The 17,486-nt window shown below is 45.6% G+C and overlaps 1 protein-coding gene across 2 annotated transcripts in view; it reads right to left on the bottom strand.

Annotated features, from left to right (window-relative positions):
• Window positions 1-346: 346 nt before the first annotated feature.
• Window positions 347-17,486, bottom strand: part of PRKX (protein kinase X-linked) — a 46,439-nt gene continuing 29,299 nt past the window's right edge. Inside the window, exons 5-9 of one of the 2 annotated variants that reach the window (XM_036311181.1) lie at window positions 10,498-10,593; window positions 9,859-9,916; window positions 6,665-6,742; window positions 3,326-3,487; window positions 347-1,779 (exon numbers count right to left, since the gene is read on the bottom strand). In XM_036311181.1, the coding sequence (XP_036167074.1) occupies window positions 3,362-3,487; window positions 6,665-6,742; window positions 9,859-9,916; window positions 10,498-10,593 (358 nt within the window). In that variant the 3' untranslated portion in view covers window positions 347-1,779; window positions 3,326-3,361. The remainder of the gene's footprint in view (window positions 1,780-3,325; window positions 3,488-6,664; window positions 6,743-9,858; window positions 9,917-10,497; window positions 10,594-17,486) is intronic. The other variant, XM_036311180.1, reaches the window with a different exon arrangement.

Raw genomic sequence — 17,486 nt, 5'->3', positions numbered from 1 at the left:
GTAGGGGAAGCTGTGGCCCTACGGACACCGCCTCAGACACACACACTCACACACAAACACACACACACATGCCAAACAGACCGTCCGAATACATTACCCACACACCCATTCTTGTGCTATTTCTCTGTGTTTTTGCAAGTGGACGTCACCCCCCTCAAGATGCACAAATTCGTCAGAAACTGGCCTATTTTTCCATTTTTTCCTTTTTTTAAAAAAAATCCACCGCTAAGGACATTTTTCCACCGATTTTTAGAGAGAGTGGAAGAGAGAGAAAAAGACAGAGAGAAACGTCGATGTGAGAGACACACATCGACGGGTTGCCTCCTGCACGTGTGCCCTGACCAGGGCCCGGGCCGGGGAGGAGCCTGCCACCGAGGTATGTGCCCTTGACCGGAATCGAACCCGGCACCCTTGAGTCTGCAGGCCGAGGCTCTATCCACTGAGCCACACCGGCCAGGGCAGACACAGGGTTTTGAATGAGCAGCACCAGCCATCTTTTCGCTAGAAAAGTCGTCCCACGTTCAGCTCGACTGGGGAACCCGCCACTGGCTGCACGCGGGTCTTGACGTTTAGATGTGCAGCACGAAATGAAACGTTCTAGACACCTAGAGAAAGTTGGCTGTGGGCGGGGCTGAGGATCTCTGGGAGCGGAAGGCGGGAGGTGGACACATCGTATCTTTTTGCTGCAAAGATTTTTGCGAATTCTGCCCAGTCGACAGGCCCGGGTTGCGGGCTACATCCCCAGTAGGGGGCATGCGGGAGGCAGCCGGCCCATGATTCTCTCTCATCATCGATGTTTCTCTCTCTCTCTCTCTTCCTTCCTCTCTGAAATCAATAAAAATATACTTAAAAAAGTAATAATTAAAATAAATAAAATTCAACCGTTTCCTTCTGGTTTCAAGACCTAACGTTACCAGACAGATGGGAGGCACGAAAAGACGTTAGCGATAGAAGGCCACACACATTGGCTACACCAAGAGCTAAAAAAATGCATAGAAGGTGATAAAAAAAATTAAATAAAAACGCACCCATCATCCTTTTAGGGCTTTGTTCTCCGAAGACAACACAGATTCCTGAGGAATAGGTTTTTTTTATTCATTTTTGCTAAACCTCCCCTGAGGGTATTTCCCCATGGATTTTTAGAGAGAGCGGAAGAGAGAGGGCGAGACAGAGAGAAACATCGATGCGAGAGAGACGCCTCGATGGGTTGCCTCCCGCACGAGCCCCAGGGAGGAGCCTGCCACCGAGGTCCGTGCCCTTGACCGGGAATCGAACCCGGGACCCTTGGGTCCGCAGGCCGACGCTCTATCCCCTGAGCCACACCGGCCGGGGCCTGAGGGAGAAATTTGAAAGCTAAACATCACCGGCTCTGGGGCCTGTGAGCACGGACATGACCGTACGGTGTGCGTCCTATAGTCTTTCACGCCTACACACACACACACACACACACACACACACGTGTGCACGTGTACACACACGCCCTCTGTGGTCATAGCCAAACACGTCCAGTTCGAGCTTGTCCAGCGGAGTCTGTGGGGAGAGGGCGAGAGGTGCACACAGTAGGACCGCACGCGAGAGGACGCGGTCAACGCTACGACGGCTTGGGGCCCTACTGTGCGCAGGCTTCCAGTTGCTTCAATAACGCAATGTCGACGCGCGTCCAGTGCCGGCCGATCCCTTTATGTACAGGCGGGCGAGGGACCCCGGGGTGCAGTGTCCGGCACACCCGGGAGAGGACCGACCCTTCGAGGCTGCCTGCAGGCTCCACTCCTCCCGTGTCTGGTGGGGAACGGGACACAGGACCGGGTTAGTTTCCAAGTAAGTGGGCAAAACTGTGCGATCATCTATCCTCATAAAAGGGTGATATGCTAATTAGGCCGGGAGACCTTCCGGACGTCCTTCCGGACAAAGCCATGGTGGTGGGGACCAGGCAGAGGCGGTTAGGGGCGATCAGGCCGGCAGGGGAGGGCAGTTAGGGGCGATCAGGCCGGCAGGAGGGGGCAGTTGGGGGCGATCAGGCCGGCAGGGGAGGGCAGTTAGGGGCGATCAGGCCGGCAGGGGAGGGCGGTTAGGGGTGATCAGGCTGGCAGGAGGGGGCAGTTGGGGGCGATCAGGCCGGCAGGGGAGGGCAGTTAGGGGCGATCAGGCCGGCAGGGGAGAGCAGTTAGGGGCGATCAGGCCGGCAGGGGAGAGCAGTTAGGGGCGATCAGGCCGGCAGGGGAGGGCAGTTAGGGGCGATCAGGCCGGCAGGAGGGGGCAGTTGGGGGAGATCAGGCCGGCAGGGGAGGGCAGTTAGGGGCGATCAGGCCGGCAGGGGAGGGCAGTTAGGGGCGATCAGGCCGGCAGGGGAGGGCAGTTGGGGGCGACCAGGCCGGCAGGGGAGGGCAGTTAGGGGCGATCAGGTCGGCAGGGGAGGCAGTTAGGGGCGATCAGGCCGGCAGGGGAGGGCAGTTGGGGGCGATCAGGCCGGCAGGGGAGGGCAGTTAGGGGCGATCAGGCCAGCAGGAGGGGGCAGTTAGGGGCGATCAGGCCGGCAGGGGGGGCAGTTGGGGGCGATCAGTCCAGCAGGTGAGCGGTTAGGAGCCAGCGGTCCCGAATTGTGAGAGGGTGCAGGCCGGGCTGAGGGTCACCCCATCCCCCCTGCCCCATGCACGAATTTTGTGCACCGGGCCTCTAGTAATAATAATAGCACCAAAGAAACAAACCATCGTTGGAATCTTTTTTTTTTTTTTTAATGGATTTTCTGTCTTAAAAACTGAGCCCTGGCCGGTGTGGCTCAGTGGATAGAGCGTCGGCCCGCGGACTGAAGGGTCCCAGGTTCGAATCCGGCCAAGGGCATGTACCTGGGTTGCGGGCACATCCCCAGTGGGGGGCGTGCAGGAGGCAGCTTATTGATGCTTCTCTCTTATCATCGCTGTTTCTGACTCTCTATCCCTCTCCCTTCCTTTCTGTAAAAAATCAATAAAAATATTTAAAAAAATTTTTTTTTGGAATAGATCGGGCTGGCTTTGGTTCATCAAAGGACACCCGTTTCCGGTGTCCGCTGCCATCATACATCGTCTGTTTAGTGCACTAACCTCGCTGCTTTCTATTACAATTATTTTAAATATGTTTTTATTGATTTCAGAGGAAGGGAGAGGGAGAGAGAGAGAATCATGGATCGGCCGCCTCCTGCACGCCCCCACTGGGGATGTGCCCGCAACCCAGGTCCATGCCCTTGGCCGGAATCGAACCCGGGACCCTTCAGTCCGCAGGCCGACGTGCTACCCACTGAGCCACGCCAGCGGGGAATTGGCTGTTGTTATTGTTTTGTTTTAAATAATACCCTGCACAGACGCACCTGCTGGGGCGGCGGCCGCCCTCAGAAGTTCTTGAAGGCCTCCAGGTCTTTGGGGGACGCCGGGGGGGCTGTGTTCCAGTCGTTCTCAGGGTACGCCTCGAAGTTGGAGGTGTCGCCCTCGCCGCGCACCTTGGGCAGGATGGGGGGCTGAGGGGGGGGGCGGCCGAGAGAAGGGGTGCGGTTAGATCAGACGGAGAGGGTGAGGCCGGGGGAAGGGGGGTGGGTGGGCGGGAGGTGACCGAGCAAGGACTTTGTACGCCTTTAGGCATCAGCCATGGACACAGACAATAATGGGGGGGTGGTGAGGGCCTGGGGAGGGGGGAGGGGGCGGGGGGTGGGGGGTGAGGCCTGGGGGTGGTCAACAGGGTTAAGGAGGAGACACACACTGACCGGCCAGATGGTGATGGCCACCCCAGCAGGCCTTCACGGACACGCCCCCAAAATACTGAATATTGAAAACTCCCTAAGCAAACACTCCCAAGGTCTTATTATCATTATTAATTTGCGTAACTAATTCAGTTCATTGCATGATGGGGTAGTCATCATAATCAGGCCTCTCAGTGTATCATGTATCTATCATTCCGTCCATCCTATCAACTACCTGTTTATCTATCTATCTATCTATCTATCTATCATCTATCCATCCAACCTATCACCTATCTATCTATCTATCCATCCATCCTATCATCTATCTATCCATCCGTCCATCCTATCAACTACCTGTTTATCTATCTATCTATCTATCTATCTATCCACCTATCCATCCATCCTATCATCTATCTATCTATCTATCTATCTATCTATCTATCTATCTATCATCTATCTATCTATCTATCTATCTATCTATCTATCTATCTATCCACCTATCCATCCATCCTATCATATATCTATCTATCTATCTATCTATCTATCTATCTATCTATCATCTATCTATCTATCTATCTATCTATCTATCTATCTATCTACCTATCTATCATCTCTATCTATCTATCCATCCATCCTATAATCTATCTATCTATCTACCTACCTACCTACCTATATTTGTCATCTATCTATCATCTATCTAGATCATCTATGTATCCATCCATCCTATCATCTATGATATGGGCTGGGCTGATCCTGGAATATGGGCTGGGCTGACCCTAGGATATGGGCTGGGCTGACCCTAGGATATGGGCTGGGCTGACCCCTATGATATGGACTGGGCTGACCCTAGGATATGGGCGGGGCTGACCCTAGAATATGGGCTGGGCTGACCCTAGGATATGGGCTGGGCTGACCCCCAGGATATGGGCTGGGCTGACCCCTAGGATATGGGCTGGGCTGACGCTAGAATATGGGCTGGACTGACCCTAGGATATGGGCTGGGCTGACCCTAGAATATGGGCCGGGCTGACCCCTCGGATATGGGCTGGGCTGACCCTAGGATATGGGGTGGGCTGACCCTAGGATATGGGCCGGGCTGACCCTAGGATATGGGCTGGGCTGACCCTAGAATATGGGCTGGGCTGACCCCTAGAATATGGGCCGGGCTGACCCTAGGATATGGGCTGGGCTGACCCTAGGATATGGGCTGGGCTGACCCTAGGATATGGGCTGGGCTGACCCTAGAATATGAGCTGGGCTGACCCTAGGATATGGGCTGGGCTGACCCTAGAATATGGGGTGGGCTGACCCTAGGATATGGGCTGGGCTGACCCTAGGATATGGGCTGGGCTGACCCTAGTATATGGGCTGGGCTGACCCTAGGATATGGGCTGGGCTGACCCTAGGATATGGGCCGGGCTGACCCTAGAATATGGGCTGGGCTGACCCATAGGATATGGGCTGGGCTGACCCTAGAATATGGGCTGGACTGACCCTAGGATATGGGCTGGGCTGACCCTAGAATATGGGCCGGGCTGACCCCTAGGATATGGGCTGGGCTGACCCTAGGATATGGGGTGGGCTGACCCTAGGATATGGGCCGGGCTGACCCTAGGATATGGGCTGGGCTGACCCCTAGGATATGGGCTGGGCTGACCCCTAGAATATGGGCCGGGCTGACCCTAGGATATGGGCAGGGCTGACCCTAGGATATGGGCTGGGCTGACCCTAGGATATGGGCTGGGCTGACCCCCAGGATATGGGCTGGGCTGACCCCTAGAATATGGGCCGGGCTGACCCTAGGATATGGGCTGGGCTGACCCTAGGATATGGGCTGGGCTGACCCTAGGATATGGGCTGGGCTGACCCCCAGGATATGGGCTGGGCTGACCCCCAGGATATGGGCTGGGCTGACCCCCAGGATATGGGCTGGGCTGACCCCCAGGATATGGGCTGGGCTGACCCCTAGGATATGGGCTGGGCTGACCCTAGGATATGGGCTGGGCTGACCCTAGGATATGGGCTGGGCTGACCCTAGAATATGGGCCGGGCTGACCCCTAGAATATGGGCTGGGCTGACCCTAGGATATGGGCTGGGCTGACCCCTAGGATATGGGCTGGGCTGACCCTAGAATATGGGCCGGGCTGACCCCTAGAATATGGGCTGGGCTGACCCCTAGGATATGGGCTGGGCTGACCCTAGAATATGGGCTGGGCTGACCCTAGAATATGGGCTGGGCTGACCCCCAGGATATGGGCTGGGCTGACCCTAGAATATGGGCCGGGCTGACCCCTAGGATATGGGCCGGGCTGACCCTAGGATATGGGCTGGGCTGACCCTAGGATATGGGCTGGGCTGACCCCTAGAATATGGGCGGGGCTGACCCTAGGATATGGGCTGGGCTGACCCTAGAATGTGGGCTGGGCTGACCCCTAGGATATGGGCTGGACTGACCCCTAGAATATGGGCTGGGCTGACCCTAGGATATGGGCTGGACTGACCCCTAGGATATGGGCTGGGCTGACCCCTAGGATATGGGCTGGGCTGACCCCTAGGATATGGGCCGGGCTGACCCCTAGGATATGGGCTGGGCTGACCCCTAGGATATGGGCTGGGCTGACCCCTAGGATATGGGCTGGACTGACCCTAGGATATGGGCTGGGCTGACCCTAGAATATGGGCCAGGCTGACCCCAGAGTGTGGCCTGACCCACAGGATGTGGTCACAGAGCTACTGGGGAATGGACCCAGCTCCCTAAGGCCCCGCAGACACCCCGCCTCCCGTCCTCCCCCCGTCTCCATTCCTCTTCTGCGCTCAGATGGCCACGGCGCAGCCAGCGTGGTCTCAGGGACGCCCTGAGACGGCCGGTCCGACCGTCCAGACCCATCCCGCATCCGCCATAAACCCGGGAATCTCGGGGTCTGAGGGCAGGGGCGCCCCTTTGGCGTCGGCCGTACCTTGAGTTTCCTCTGGGGGACGGCGTCCCAGTCCACCAGGCGGAACCAGCGATGCCTCTTCACGTCCTCGGCCCCGTTCTTTGAAAGGAAACAGGGGCCATCAGGGCACAGAATTCAACCACTGGGGAGAGAACATGTTCTAAGCAATCTCCCTGCCCGGCTGGTGTGGCTCAGTGGTTAGAGCGCCGACCTGGGAACCAGGAGGTCCCGGGTTCGATTCCCGGTCAAGGGCACAGGCCCGGGTTGCGGGCTCCATCCCCAACCAGCAGGGGGCGTGGGGGAGGCGGACGGTCGATGTGTCTCTCTCTCTCTCTCTCTCTTCCGGACCCTTCCGTCCGCAGGGGGACGCTCTATCCACTGAGCCACACCGGCCAGGGCCTGGATCATAACTTTTAAGATTTTCCTATTATTTCGCCCACAGGAAAGGACTCGATTGATACAACTGCAAAAAGGAAGAAATGCTGATGAATTCTTTCTACGTGTTTTTTTTTAATCCCACTATGGTGACCTGTCGTCTTTTCCTTTGGGGGATAAATGTTGTCCGTCCACATCTAAGTCCAAGAAGAAATATCTGTTGGGTGTTACCTGCGTGAGGTTAAGAGACAGAAAGAAAGACACGAAGTTGACTCTCAAGTTGTCCAAACTCTAGTAGGGATCCTAAGGTATTGTGATAGCTAGAGAGATGATAGATAGATAGATAGATAGATAGATAGATAGATAGATAGATAGATAGATAGATAGATAGATAGAAAGACAGGTCAATAGATTGAAATATAGATGATAGATGGATAGATGGATAGATAGAAGCACAGGTCAATAGATTGAAATATAGATGATAGATGGATAGATAGATAGATAGATAGGCAGGTCAATAGATTGAAATATAGATGATAGATGGATAGATAGATAGATAGATAGATAGACAGGTCAATAGATTGAAATATAGATGATAGATGGATAGATAGATAGATAGATAGATAGACAGGTCAATAGATTGAAATATAGATGATAGATGGATAGATAGATAGAAAGGCAGGTCAATAGATTGAAATATAGATGATAGATGGATAGATAGATAGAAAGGCAGGTCAATAGATTGAAATATAGATGATAGATGGATAGATAGATAGATAGATAGATAGACAGGTCAATAGATTGAAATATAGATGATAGATGGATAGATAGATAGAAAGGCAGGTCAATAGATTAAAATATAGATGATAGATGGATAGATAGATAGATAATAGAGAGATAGAAAGAAAGAAAGACAGGTCAATAGGCTGAAATATAGATGATAGATGGATAGACAGATACATATACACACAGAGAGAGACAGATAGAATAACAGATAACAGAAAAAGAGATGAAACCTGGATAGACAGATAAAAAGAGATAGATAGATAGATAGATAGATAGATAGATAGATAGATGATACATAGACGATAGACTGATAGAGATGAAGGATGACTAGATTAATGAATTGGGTGAGTGAGTGAATAGATGATCGATAGATAGAAAGAAAGATAGTAGATTGATTGATAGCTAGAGGATACATAGATGATAGAGATGAAGGATGACTAGATTAATGATTTAGGTGAGTGAGTGAATAGATGATTGATAGATTGATTCATAGAAAGAAAGATAGTAGATTGATTGATAGCTAGAGGATACATAGATGATAGAGATGAAGGATGACTAGATTAATGAATTGGGTGAGTGAATGAATAGATGATAGATAGATAGATATGATAGATAGATATGATAGATAGATATGATAGATAGATGATAGACGTTAGATGACAGACATATGACAGATTGATAGATTGATTGATAGAAAGATAGATATAGGAGACTGACTGATAGTTAGATGATACATAGATGATAGAGATGAAGGATGACTAGATTAATGAACTGAGTGGTGGGTGAATAGATAGATAGATGGATAGATAGATAGATAGATAGATAGATAGATAGATAGATAGATGATAGATAGATGATAGATAGATAGATAGATGGATGGATAGATAGATAGATAGATAGATAGATGGATAGATGTTAGATGACAAATGGATGATAGTAGATTGATAGATAATAGAAAGATAAATTGATAGTAGATTGATTAATAGATAGATGATAGCTAGAGAGAGATGAAGGATGAATTAGATTAACGAATTGGGTGAGTGGGTGAATAGGTAGGTAGATAGATAGACAGACAGACAGACAGATAGACAGATAGATAGACAGACAGATAGATAGACAGACAGATAGACAGACAGATAGATAGACAGATAGATAGATAGACAGATAGATGGATAGATAGATAGATAGATAGATAGATAGATAGATAGATAGATAGACAGATAGATAGACAGACAGATAGACAGACAGATAGACAGACAGATAGATAGATAGATAGACAGACAGATAGATAGACAGACAGATAGACAGACAGATAGATAGATAGACAGATAGATGGATAGACAGACAGATAGATAGATAGATAGACAGACAGATAGATAGACAGACAGACAGACAGATAGATAGATAGACAGATAGATGGATAGACAGATAGATAGACAGACAGATAGATAGATAGATAGACAGACAGATAGATAGACAGACAGATAGACAGACAGACAGATAGATAGACAGACAGATAGACAGACAGATAGACAGATAGACAGACAGACAGATAGATAGACAGATAGATGGATAGACAGACAGATAGATAGATAGACAGACAGATAGATAGACAGACAGATAGATGGATAGACAGACAGATAGATAGATAGATAGACAGACAGATAGATAGACAGACAGATAGAAAGAAAGATAGATAGATAGACAGATAGATGGATAGACAGATAGATAGACAGACAGATAGACAGACAGATAGACAGACAGATAGACAGACAGATAGATAGATAGACAGATAGATGGATAGATAGAGAGGCAGATAGATAGTTGACAGATAACTAATCACTTATCAATGCTGAGTCATTGGCTAGTACGGACACACGGGGAGACGGGTGCGGACCGAGGTGAATTTTGTGGGCCCAGGAACCGAGACGGAATCTGGCCGCGGATTCAACGGGACCCTGTACCCCCGACTCTCTCTCCACATGGAAACGCTGGCGTCGACTGACAGGGACTCATCGTGAAAACCCCTTAACCCTCACGGCCGCACGTCTCACCTTCATGTTGCCCAGGCGCCGCGTCCTGTCCACCACCAGCAGCTTCTTGATGAGGTCTCTGTCGGGAAGAAGAGGGAAAAAAAGAATAAAAAATATACAGCCCGGCCGGCCTGGCTCAGAGGTTGAGCGTCCACCTGGGAACCGGGCGGTCCCGGGTTCGATTCCCGGCCAAGGGCACAGGCCCGGGTTGTGGGCTCGATCCCCAGTCGGGGGCGTGCGGGAGGCGGCCGGTGCGTGATTCTCTCTCCTCATAGATGTTTCTCTGTCTCTCTCCCCCTCTCCCTTCCTCTCTGAAATCAATAAAAATATATATATTTTCTAAATATATAAAAAAATATATATATTTTAAAATATACATTTTATTTAGATATATAAATAAAATATACTTAAAAAAATAAAAGGAATGAGGTACAAGAAATATCTTCAGCAGGAAAAGACCCCCCCCAAAAAAAACAGGTTAACTATCATGAAAACAGAATCCAAATAATTCCGACATATCCCACTGAATCTAGAGCTATGGGCACATCTGCCCGCGAGATGCCTGGCGTCGGGTTTTTGGGGTTTTTTTGTGGGTTTTTTTGACGCTTTAAAAAAAAAAATCAACGCGCCCCCAGACAGGGAGGGAACCTTGGTACTGACTTGACGTTGAAATCCAAGTATCTCGGGAAGTCGATTTTGCCGGCGAGAATCTTCTGATAGATGCCAAACGGGTTGTCGTCGAAGAACGGAGGGAAGCTGCCGGAAACATGAACACGGGTTGGTTCTCCCGGGGCCGGGGGGCTCGGGGACAAGCCGCCACGGGGAGGGGGGGAGGGCTGTGGCCGGGCCACGGAGAGAGACACGGGTTATTTCAAATGCAGCCTTTTTTTTTTTTGCTTTTGATGTCAATCCCTTCGATTCGATCAGCATCACCAAGGACCGATGATGGCCCAGGAGCAGGGTCAGGGAAGACCCATGAAGACTGCGGCTTTGCGTCTGTGCCAGCAACGCCGGGGGGGCCGTGGACCCGATGGGCTATTCCATCCATAAACCCTAGACTGTCTACTTTATGAATCAATAGAAAATTTACAATTTTTACGTATCAACCAGTGTTTTCTATCAAAATTACTTCTTGCGTGAATTTTGGGACGCCCTTTATATATACACTAGAGGCCCAGTGCACGAATTCGTGCACTGGAGAGGAGGGGTGTCCCTCAGCCCAGCCTGCACCCTCTCCAATCTGGGACCCCTCGAGGGATGGCCGACCCTGCAGGCCTCGTCCCCGCCCCAACTGTCATCTTGTGATGACCTGGAGGTGACCACCTTGTGAGGGCGTGAGGGTCAATTTGCATATTTCCTCTTTAGTATATGGGATACACTAGAGGCCCGGTGCACAAATTCGTGCACAGCTGGGACTCGGCTGGGCCCCTGGTCGAACTCCCGGTTGAATTCCCAGTTGAGGGGGCAATTTGCACATCAGCCCTGTCTTATATAGGATATTTTTATTGATTTCAGAGACGAAGGGAGAGGGAAAGAGAAAGAAACATTGATGATGGGAGAGAATCATGGACCGGCCGCCGCCTGCACGCCCCGCACTGGGGATGGAGCCCGCAACCTGGGCCTGTGCCCTTGACCGGGAATCGAACCCTGACCTCCTGGTCCATAGGTTGACGCTCAACCACTGAGTCATGCCGGCCGGACAATGTAGAACTCTATCTATCTATCTATCTATCTATCTATCTATCTATCTATCTATCTATCTATCTATCTATGTATCTATCTATCTATCTATCTATCTATCTATCTATGTATCTACCTATCTATCTATCTATCTATCTATCTATCTATCTATCTATCTATCTATGTATCTATCTATGTATCTATGTATCTATGTATCTATCTATCTATCTATCTATCTATCTATCTATCTATCTATGTATCTACGTATCTATCTTTCTATCTATCTATCTATCTATCTATCTATCTATCTATCTATCTATCATCTATCTATCTATCTATCTATCTATGTATCTACCTATCTATCTTTCTATCTATCTATCTATCTATCTATCATCTATCTATCTATGTATCTACCTATCTATCTTTCTATCTATCTATCTATCTATCTATCTATCTATCTATCTATGTATCTACCTATCTATCTTTCTATCTATCTATCTATCTATCTATCTATCTATCTATCTATCTATCTATCTATCTATGTATCTATGTATCTATGTATCTATCTATCTCTATGTATCTATCTATCCATCTATCATCTATCTATCATCTATTATCTATCTCTATCTATCATCTATCTATCTATCTATCTATCTATCTATCTATCTATCTATCTATCTATCTTCTATTTATCTCTATCTATCTATCTATCTATCATCTAAATTAATTTTTATTGATCTCAGAGAGGAAGGGAGAAGGAGAGAGAGAAACATCCATGATGAGAGAGAATCATGGACCGGCTGCCTCCTGCTCGCCCCCTACTGGTTGGGGATGCAGCCCACAACCCGGGCCTGTGCCCTTGACTGGGAATTGAACCCGGGACCCTTCAGTCCGCAGGCCGACGCTCTATCCACTGAGCCACACCAGCCAGGGTAACGGAAATATTCTTGAAGCAAAATGTCCCCACGTCAGAATCTGAGGGTGACGAAGAACTTGAAGAATGAAGGGGGGCGAGCAGGAGGCGGCCGGTCCATGATTCTCTCCCATCTTTGATGTTTCTGACTCTCTCTCTCCCTCTCCCTTCGTCTCTGAAATCAATAAATTAAAAAAAAAAAAAAATAGAGAATAGTTTTGGCCAGAGTGTGTCAGTAGTAAGCGCATCCCCGCCTTTGCACCGAAGGGTCTTGGGTTCGAGTCCAAGTCAGTGTGGCTCAGTGGTGAGCGTCAACCTAGGAACCAGGAGGTCCCGGGTTCGATTCCCGGTCAAGGGCACAGGCCCGGGTTGTGGGCTGGATCCCCAGTGGGGGGCGTGCGGGAGGCGGCCGGTCCAGGATTCCCTCTCATCGTGGATGTTTTTATCTCTTTCTGTCTCCCTCTCTGACACCAATAAAAACATTTTTAAAAAACAAAGAAACCTCATAAAAACAAACCCATGAACGCCTTCTGTTTAGGAATCACTGGTCTCTGGGATTCAATTATCGTCGGGGCGACACTGCCCCCTAGTGGTCATTGCGGGAGGAACTCATGCCACAGGCCTCGTATCAGAACCTGACCCTTCCACATTGGAGGGGTCGCCTCAGGCCGTCGGAAAACACATCTATAATCACATATGGTTTTTGTGATTGATCACTGAGCTTTCATGATGTTCGATGTGTCACCATGAAAATCCATCCTGCAGGTCAGATGTTTCCGTGACGATCCGTAACAGCAGCCACATGACAGCGATGACGTAGCCACGAGAATAATGTTATGGTCGGGGGTCCCCACAGCATGGGGAGCTGCATTCAAGGGTCGCGGCCTTAGGAAGGTTGAGAATTGCTGAGATAGATGATAGATAGGTAATAGATAGATAGACATATAATAGATCGATAGATGATAGATAGATAATAGACAGATAGATAGATAGATATATAATAGATAGATCGATAGATACATAACAGATATATAGATAGATGATAGATAGATGATAGATATATAATAGATAGATAGGTAATAGATAGATAGATAGATAGATAGATAGATAGATGATAGATAGATAGATGATAGATAGATGATAGATATGTAATAGATAGATAGATAGGTAATAGATAGATAGATAGATACATAACAGATATATAGATAGATGATAGATAGATATATAATAGATAGATAGATAGGTAATAGATAGATAGATAGATAGATAGATAGATAGATAGATAGATAGATAGATAGATGATAGATAGATAGATGATAGATGATAGATACATAATAGATAGATAGATAGGTAATAGATAGATAGATACATAACAGATATATAGATAGATGATAGATAGATGATAGATATATAATAGATAGATGGACATATAATAGATAGATCGATAGATGATAGATAGATAGATAATATATAGATAGATAGATATATAATAGATAGATAGATCGATAGATGACAGATAGATATATGATGGATATAGATAGATAGATAGATAGATAGATAGATAGATAGATGATAGATATATAATAGATCGATAGATGACAGATAGATAGATAGATAGATCATAGGTAGACAGATAGATGATAGATAGATAATAGATAGATGATAGATAGATAGACAGACAGATAGATAGATAGATAGATAGATAGACAGACAGATAGATAGATAGATAGATAGATGATAGATAGATGACTAGATAGATAGATAGATAGATAGATAGATGATAGATAGATGACAAGAGCCAGGCACAAAGCGCCGGGCTGTGTCAACACTGGGGGACGGTGTCGAGTAAAACCTCATCTGGGAACGTCCGGTCGGCGGCGTTGGCAGCCCTGGTTCTCAAAGTGGGGACCCAGGGAACCCCCGGGGTTCCTCGTGGCCGTGCCGGGATTTTTCTTGTGAGACCATTTCTATTTTCCGATGTTTTTTCTGACTCCGAATCCTGAAAGCGGAAGGAAGCACCTTCTCCCTCTTCCTCCACCAGAACAACATTATCACACCAGGCCGGCTACACTCAAGAGCGGAAAATCTCATGGCCTTGCAGGAGGCCGCTGGATGGGGGGGAGGTGGGCGAAAACATGGACCCAGCCACACTTCTCGCTGAATGTGTTCAATTCGAGGAAAGACAGTTATTTTTCCATTACAAACATTTTTTTAAATAAAATATATATTTTTACTGATTTCAGAGAGGAAGGAAGAGGGAGAGAGAGAAATATCCATGATGAGAGAGAGAGAATGATGGACCGGCCGCCTCCTGCAGGCCCCCCGCTGGGGATCGAGCCCGCAACCCGGGCCTGTGCCCTTGACCGGGAATCGAACCCAGGACCCTTCAGTCCGCAGGCCAACGCTGTATCCACTGGGCCACACCAGCTAGAACATTCCATTAAAATGTTATTTGTGCTCATCCTCAGTGAGGCTATTATAATTTTAAGTAAATAAATATATACATCATTGCAGCCGGATAGCATATCAGATTATAATTATATCACTTCCCTTTCCATTCTTATGCTAATTGATTAGAAGAACTCTATTTTCTAATAGCATAGGTTCCCATGTTATAATGTATAGTATTCCTTAATGATAATATAGGAATATAATTATAGTGTATAGTATTCCTTAATGATAATATAGGAATATAATTATAATGTATAGTATTCCTTAATGATAATATAGGAATATAATTATAATGTATAGTATTCCTTAATGATAATATAGGAATATAATTATAATGTATAGTATTCCTTAATGATAATATAGGAATATAATTATAATGTATAGTATTCCTTAATGATAATATAGGAATATAATTATAATGTATAGTATTCCTTAATGATAATATAGGAATATAATTATAGTGTATAGTATTCCTTAATGATAATATAGGAATATAATTCTGGTGTATAGTATTCCTTAATGATAATATAGGAATATAATTATAATGTATAGTATTCCTTAATGATAATATAGGAATATAATTATAATGTATAGTATTCCTTAATGATAATATAGGAATATAATTATAATGTATAGTATTCCTTAATGATTAATATAGGAATATAATTATAATGTATAGTATTCCTTAATGATAATATAGGAATATAATTATAATGTATAGTATTCCTTAATGATAATATAGGAATATAATTATAATGTATAGTATTCCTTAATGATAATATAGGAATATAATTATAGTGTATAGTATTCCTTAATGATAATATAGGAATATAATTATAATGTATAGTATTCCTTAATGATAATATAGGAATATAATTATAATGTATAGTATTCCTTAATGATAATATAGGAATATAATTATAGTGTATAGTATTCCTTAATGATAATATAGGAATATAATTATAATGTATAGTATTCCTTAATGATAACACAGGAATATAATTATAACGTATAGTATTCCTTAATGATAATATAGGAATATAATTATAATGTATAGTATTCCTTAATGATAATATAGGAATATAATTATAATGTATAGTATTCCTTAATGATAATATAGGAAAATAATTATAGTGTATAGTATTCCTTAATGATAATATAGGAATATAATTATAATGTATAGTATTCCTTAATGATAATATAGGAATATAATTATAATGTATAGTATTCCTTAATGATAATATAGGAATATAATTATAGTGTATAGTATTCCTTAATGATAATATAGGAATATAATTATAGTGTATAGTATTCCTTAATGATAATATAGGAATATAATTATAATGTATAGTATTCCTTAATGATAATATAGGAATATAATTATAGTGTATAGTATTCCTTAATGATAATATAGGAATATAATTATAATGTATAGTATTCCTTAATGATAATATAGGAATATAATTATAATGTATAGTATTCCTTAATGATAATATAGGAATATAATTATAACGTATAGTATTCCTTAATGATAATATAGGAATATAATTATAACGTATAGTATTCCTTAATGATAATATAGGAATATAATTATAACGTATAGTATTCCTTAATGATAATATAGGAATATAATTATAGTGTATAGTATTCCTTAATGATAATATAGGAATATAATTATAGTGTATAGTATTCCTTAATGATAATTCCTTATAATCATGATTTGTATAGTAATCCTACTATAATTTTAATACATTCTAATGCTACTCTAACAATTTCCTATTACAGTCTGTGAATATTATGCTCAGCAATGCACCGCGTTATAACATTGCATTTACCAATAATGTTGCAAAATGGGATATTCTGCATTATTCTATCCTACCCTAATAATAAAACGATAAAGGGAAAACATGGGAACCTCATTCTATTTAAAGACCGCTGGGCTCTAGCCAGTGTGCCCCATTGGACAGAGCGTCGGCCTGTGGACTGGAGGGTCCCGGGTTCGATTCCCGGTCAAGGGCACAGGCCCGGGTTGCGGGCTCGATCCCCAGTTGGGGCCGTGCAGGAGCAGCCGGTCCATGATTCTCTCTCATCATGGATGTTTCTCTCTCTCTCTCTCTCTCTCCTCCTGCCCCGTCTTCCTCTCTGAAATCAATGACATACATTTAATAAACAAATATTTTAAGATCACGGTTCCCCAGGATTCAATTTTCATCAGGCAACACCGCCCCCTAATGGTCATTCCAGGAAGAAATCGAGCTGGAGGCCTCTTAGCAACACCGCCCCCTAGTGGTCACTCCAGGAATAAATCGGGCTACAGGCCTCTTATCAACACCGCCCCCTAGTGGACACTCCAGGAATAAATAGAGCTGCAGGCCTCTTAGCAACACCGCCCCCTGGTGGTCACTCCAGGAGGAAATTGAGCTGCAGGCCTCTTAGCCACACCGCCCCCTAGTGGTCACTCCAGGAATAAATCATGCTGCAGGCCTCTTAGCAACACCGCCCCCTAGTGGTCACTCCAGGAATAAATCGAGCTGCAGGCCTCTTAGCAACACCGCCCCCTAGTGGTCACTCCAGGAATAAATCATGCTGCAGGCCTCTTAGCAAC

The sequence above is a fragment of the Myotis myotis genome, unplaced genomic scaffold (genome assembly GCF_014108235.1).
Source record: "Myotis myotis isolate mMyoMyo1 unplaced genomic scaffold, mMyoMyo1.p scaffold_m19_p_51, whole genome shotgun sequence".
NCBI lineage: Eukaryota > Metazoa > Chordata > Mammalia > Chiroptera > Vespertilionidae > Myotis > Myotis myotis.
Note: the sequence above shows the minus strand (reverse complement) of the source record. Positions and strands in the feature narration are given on the sequence as shown.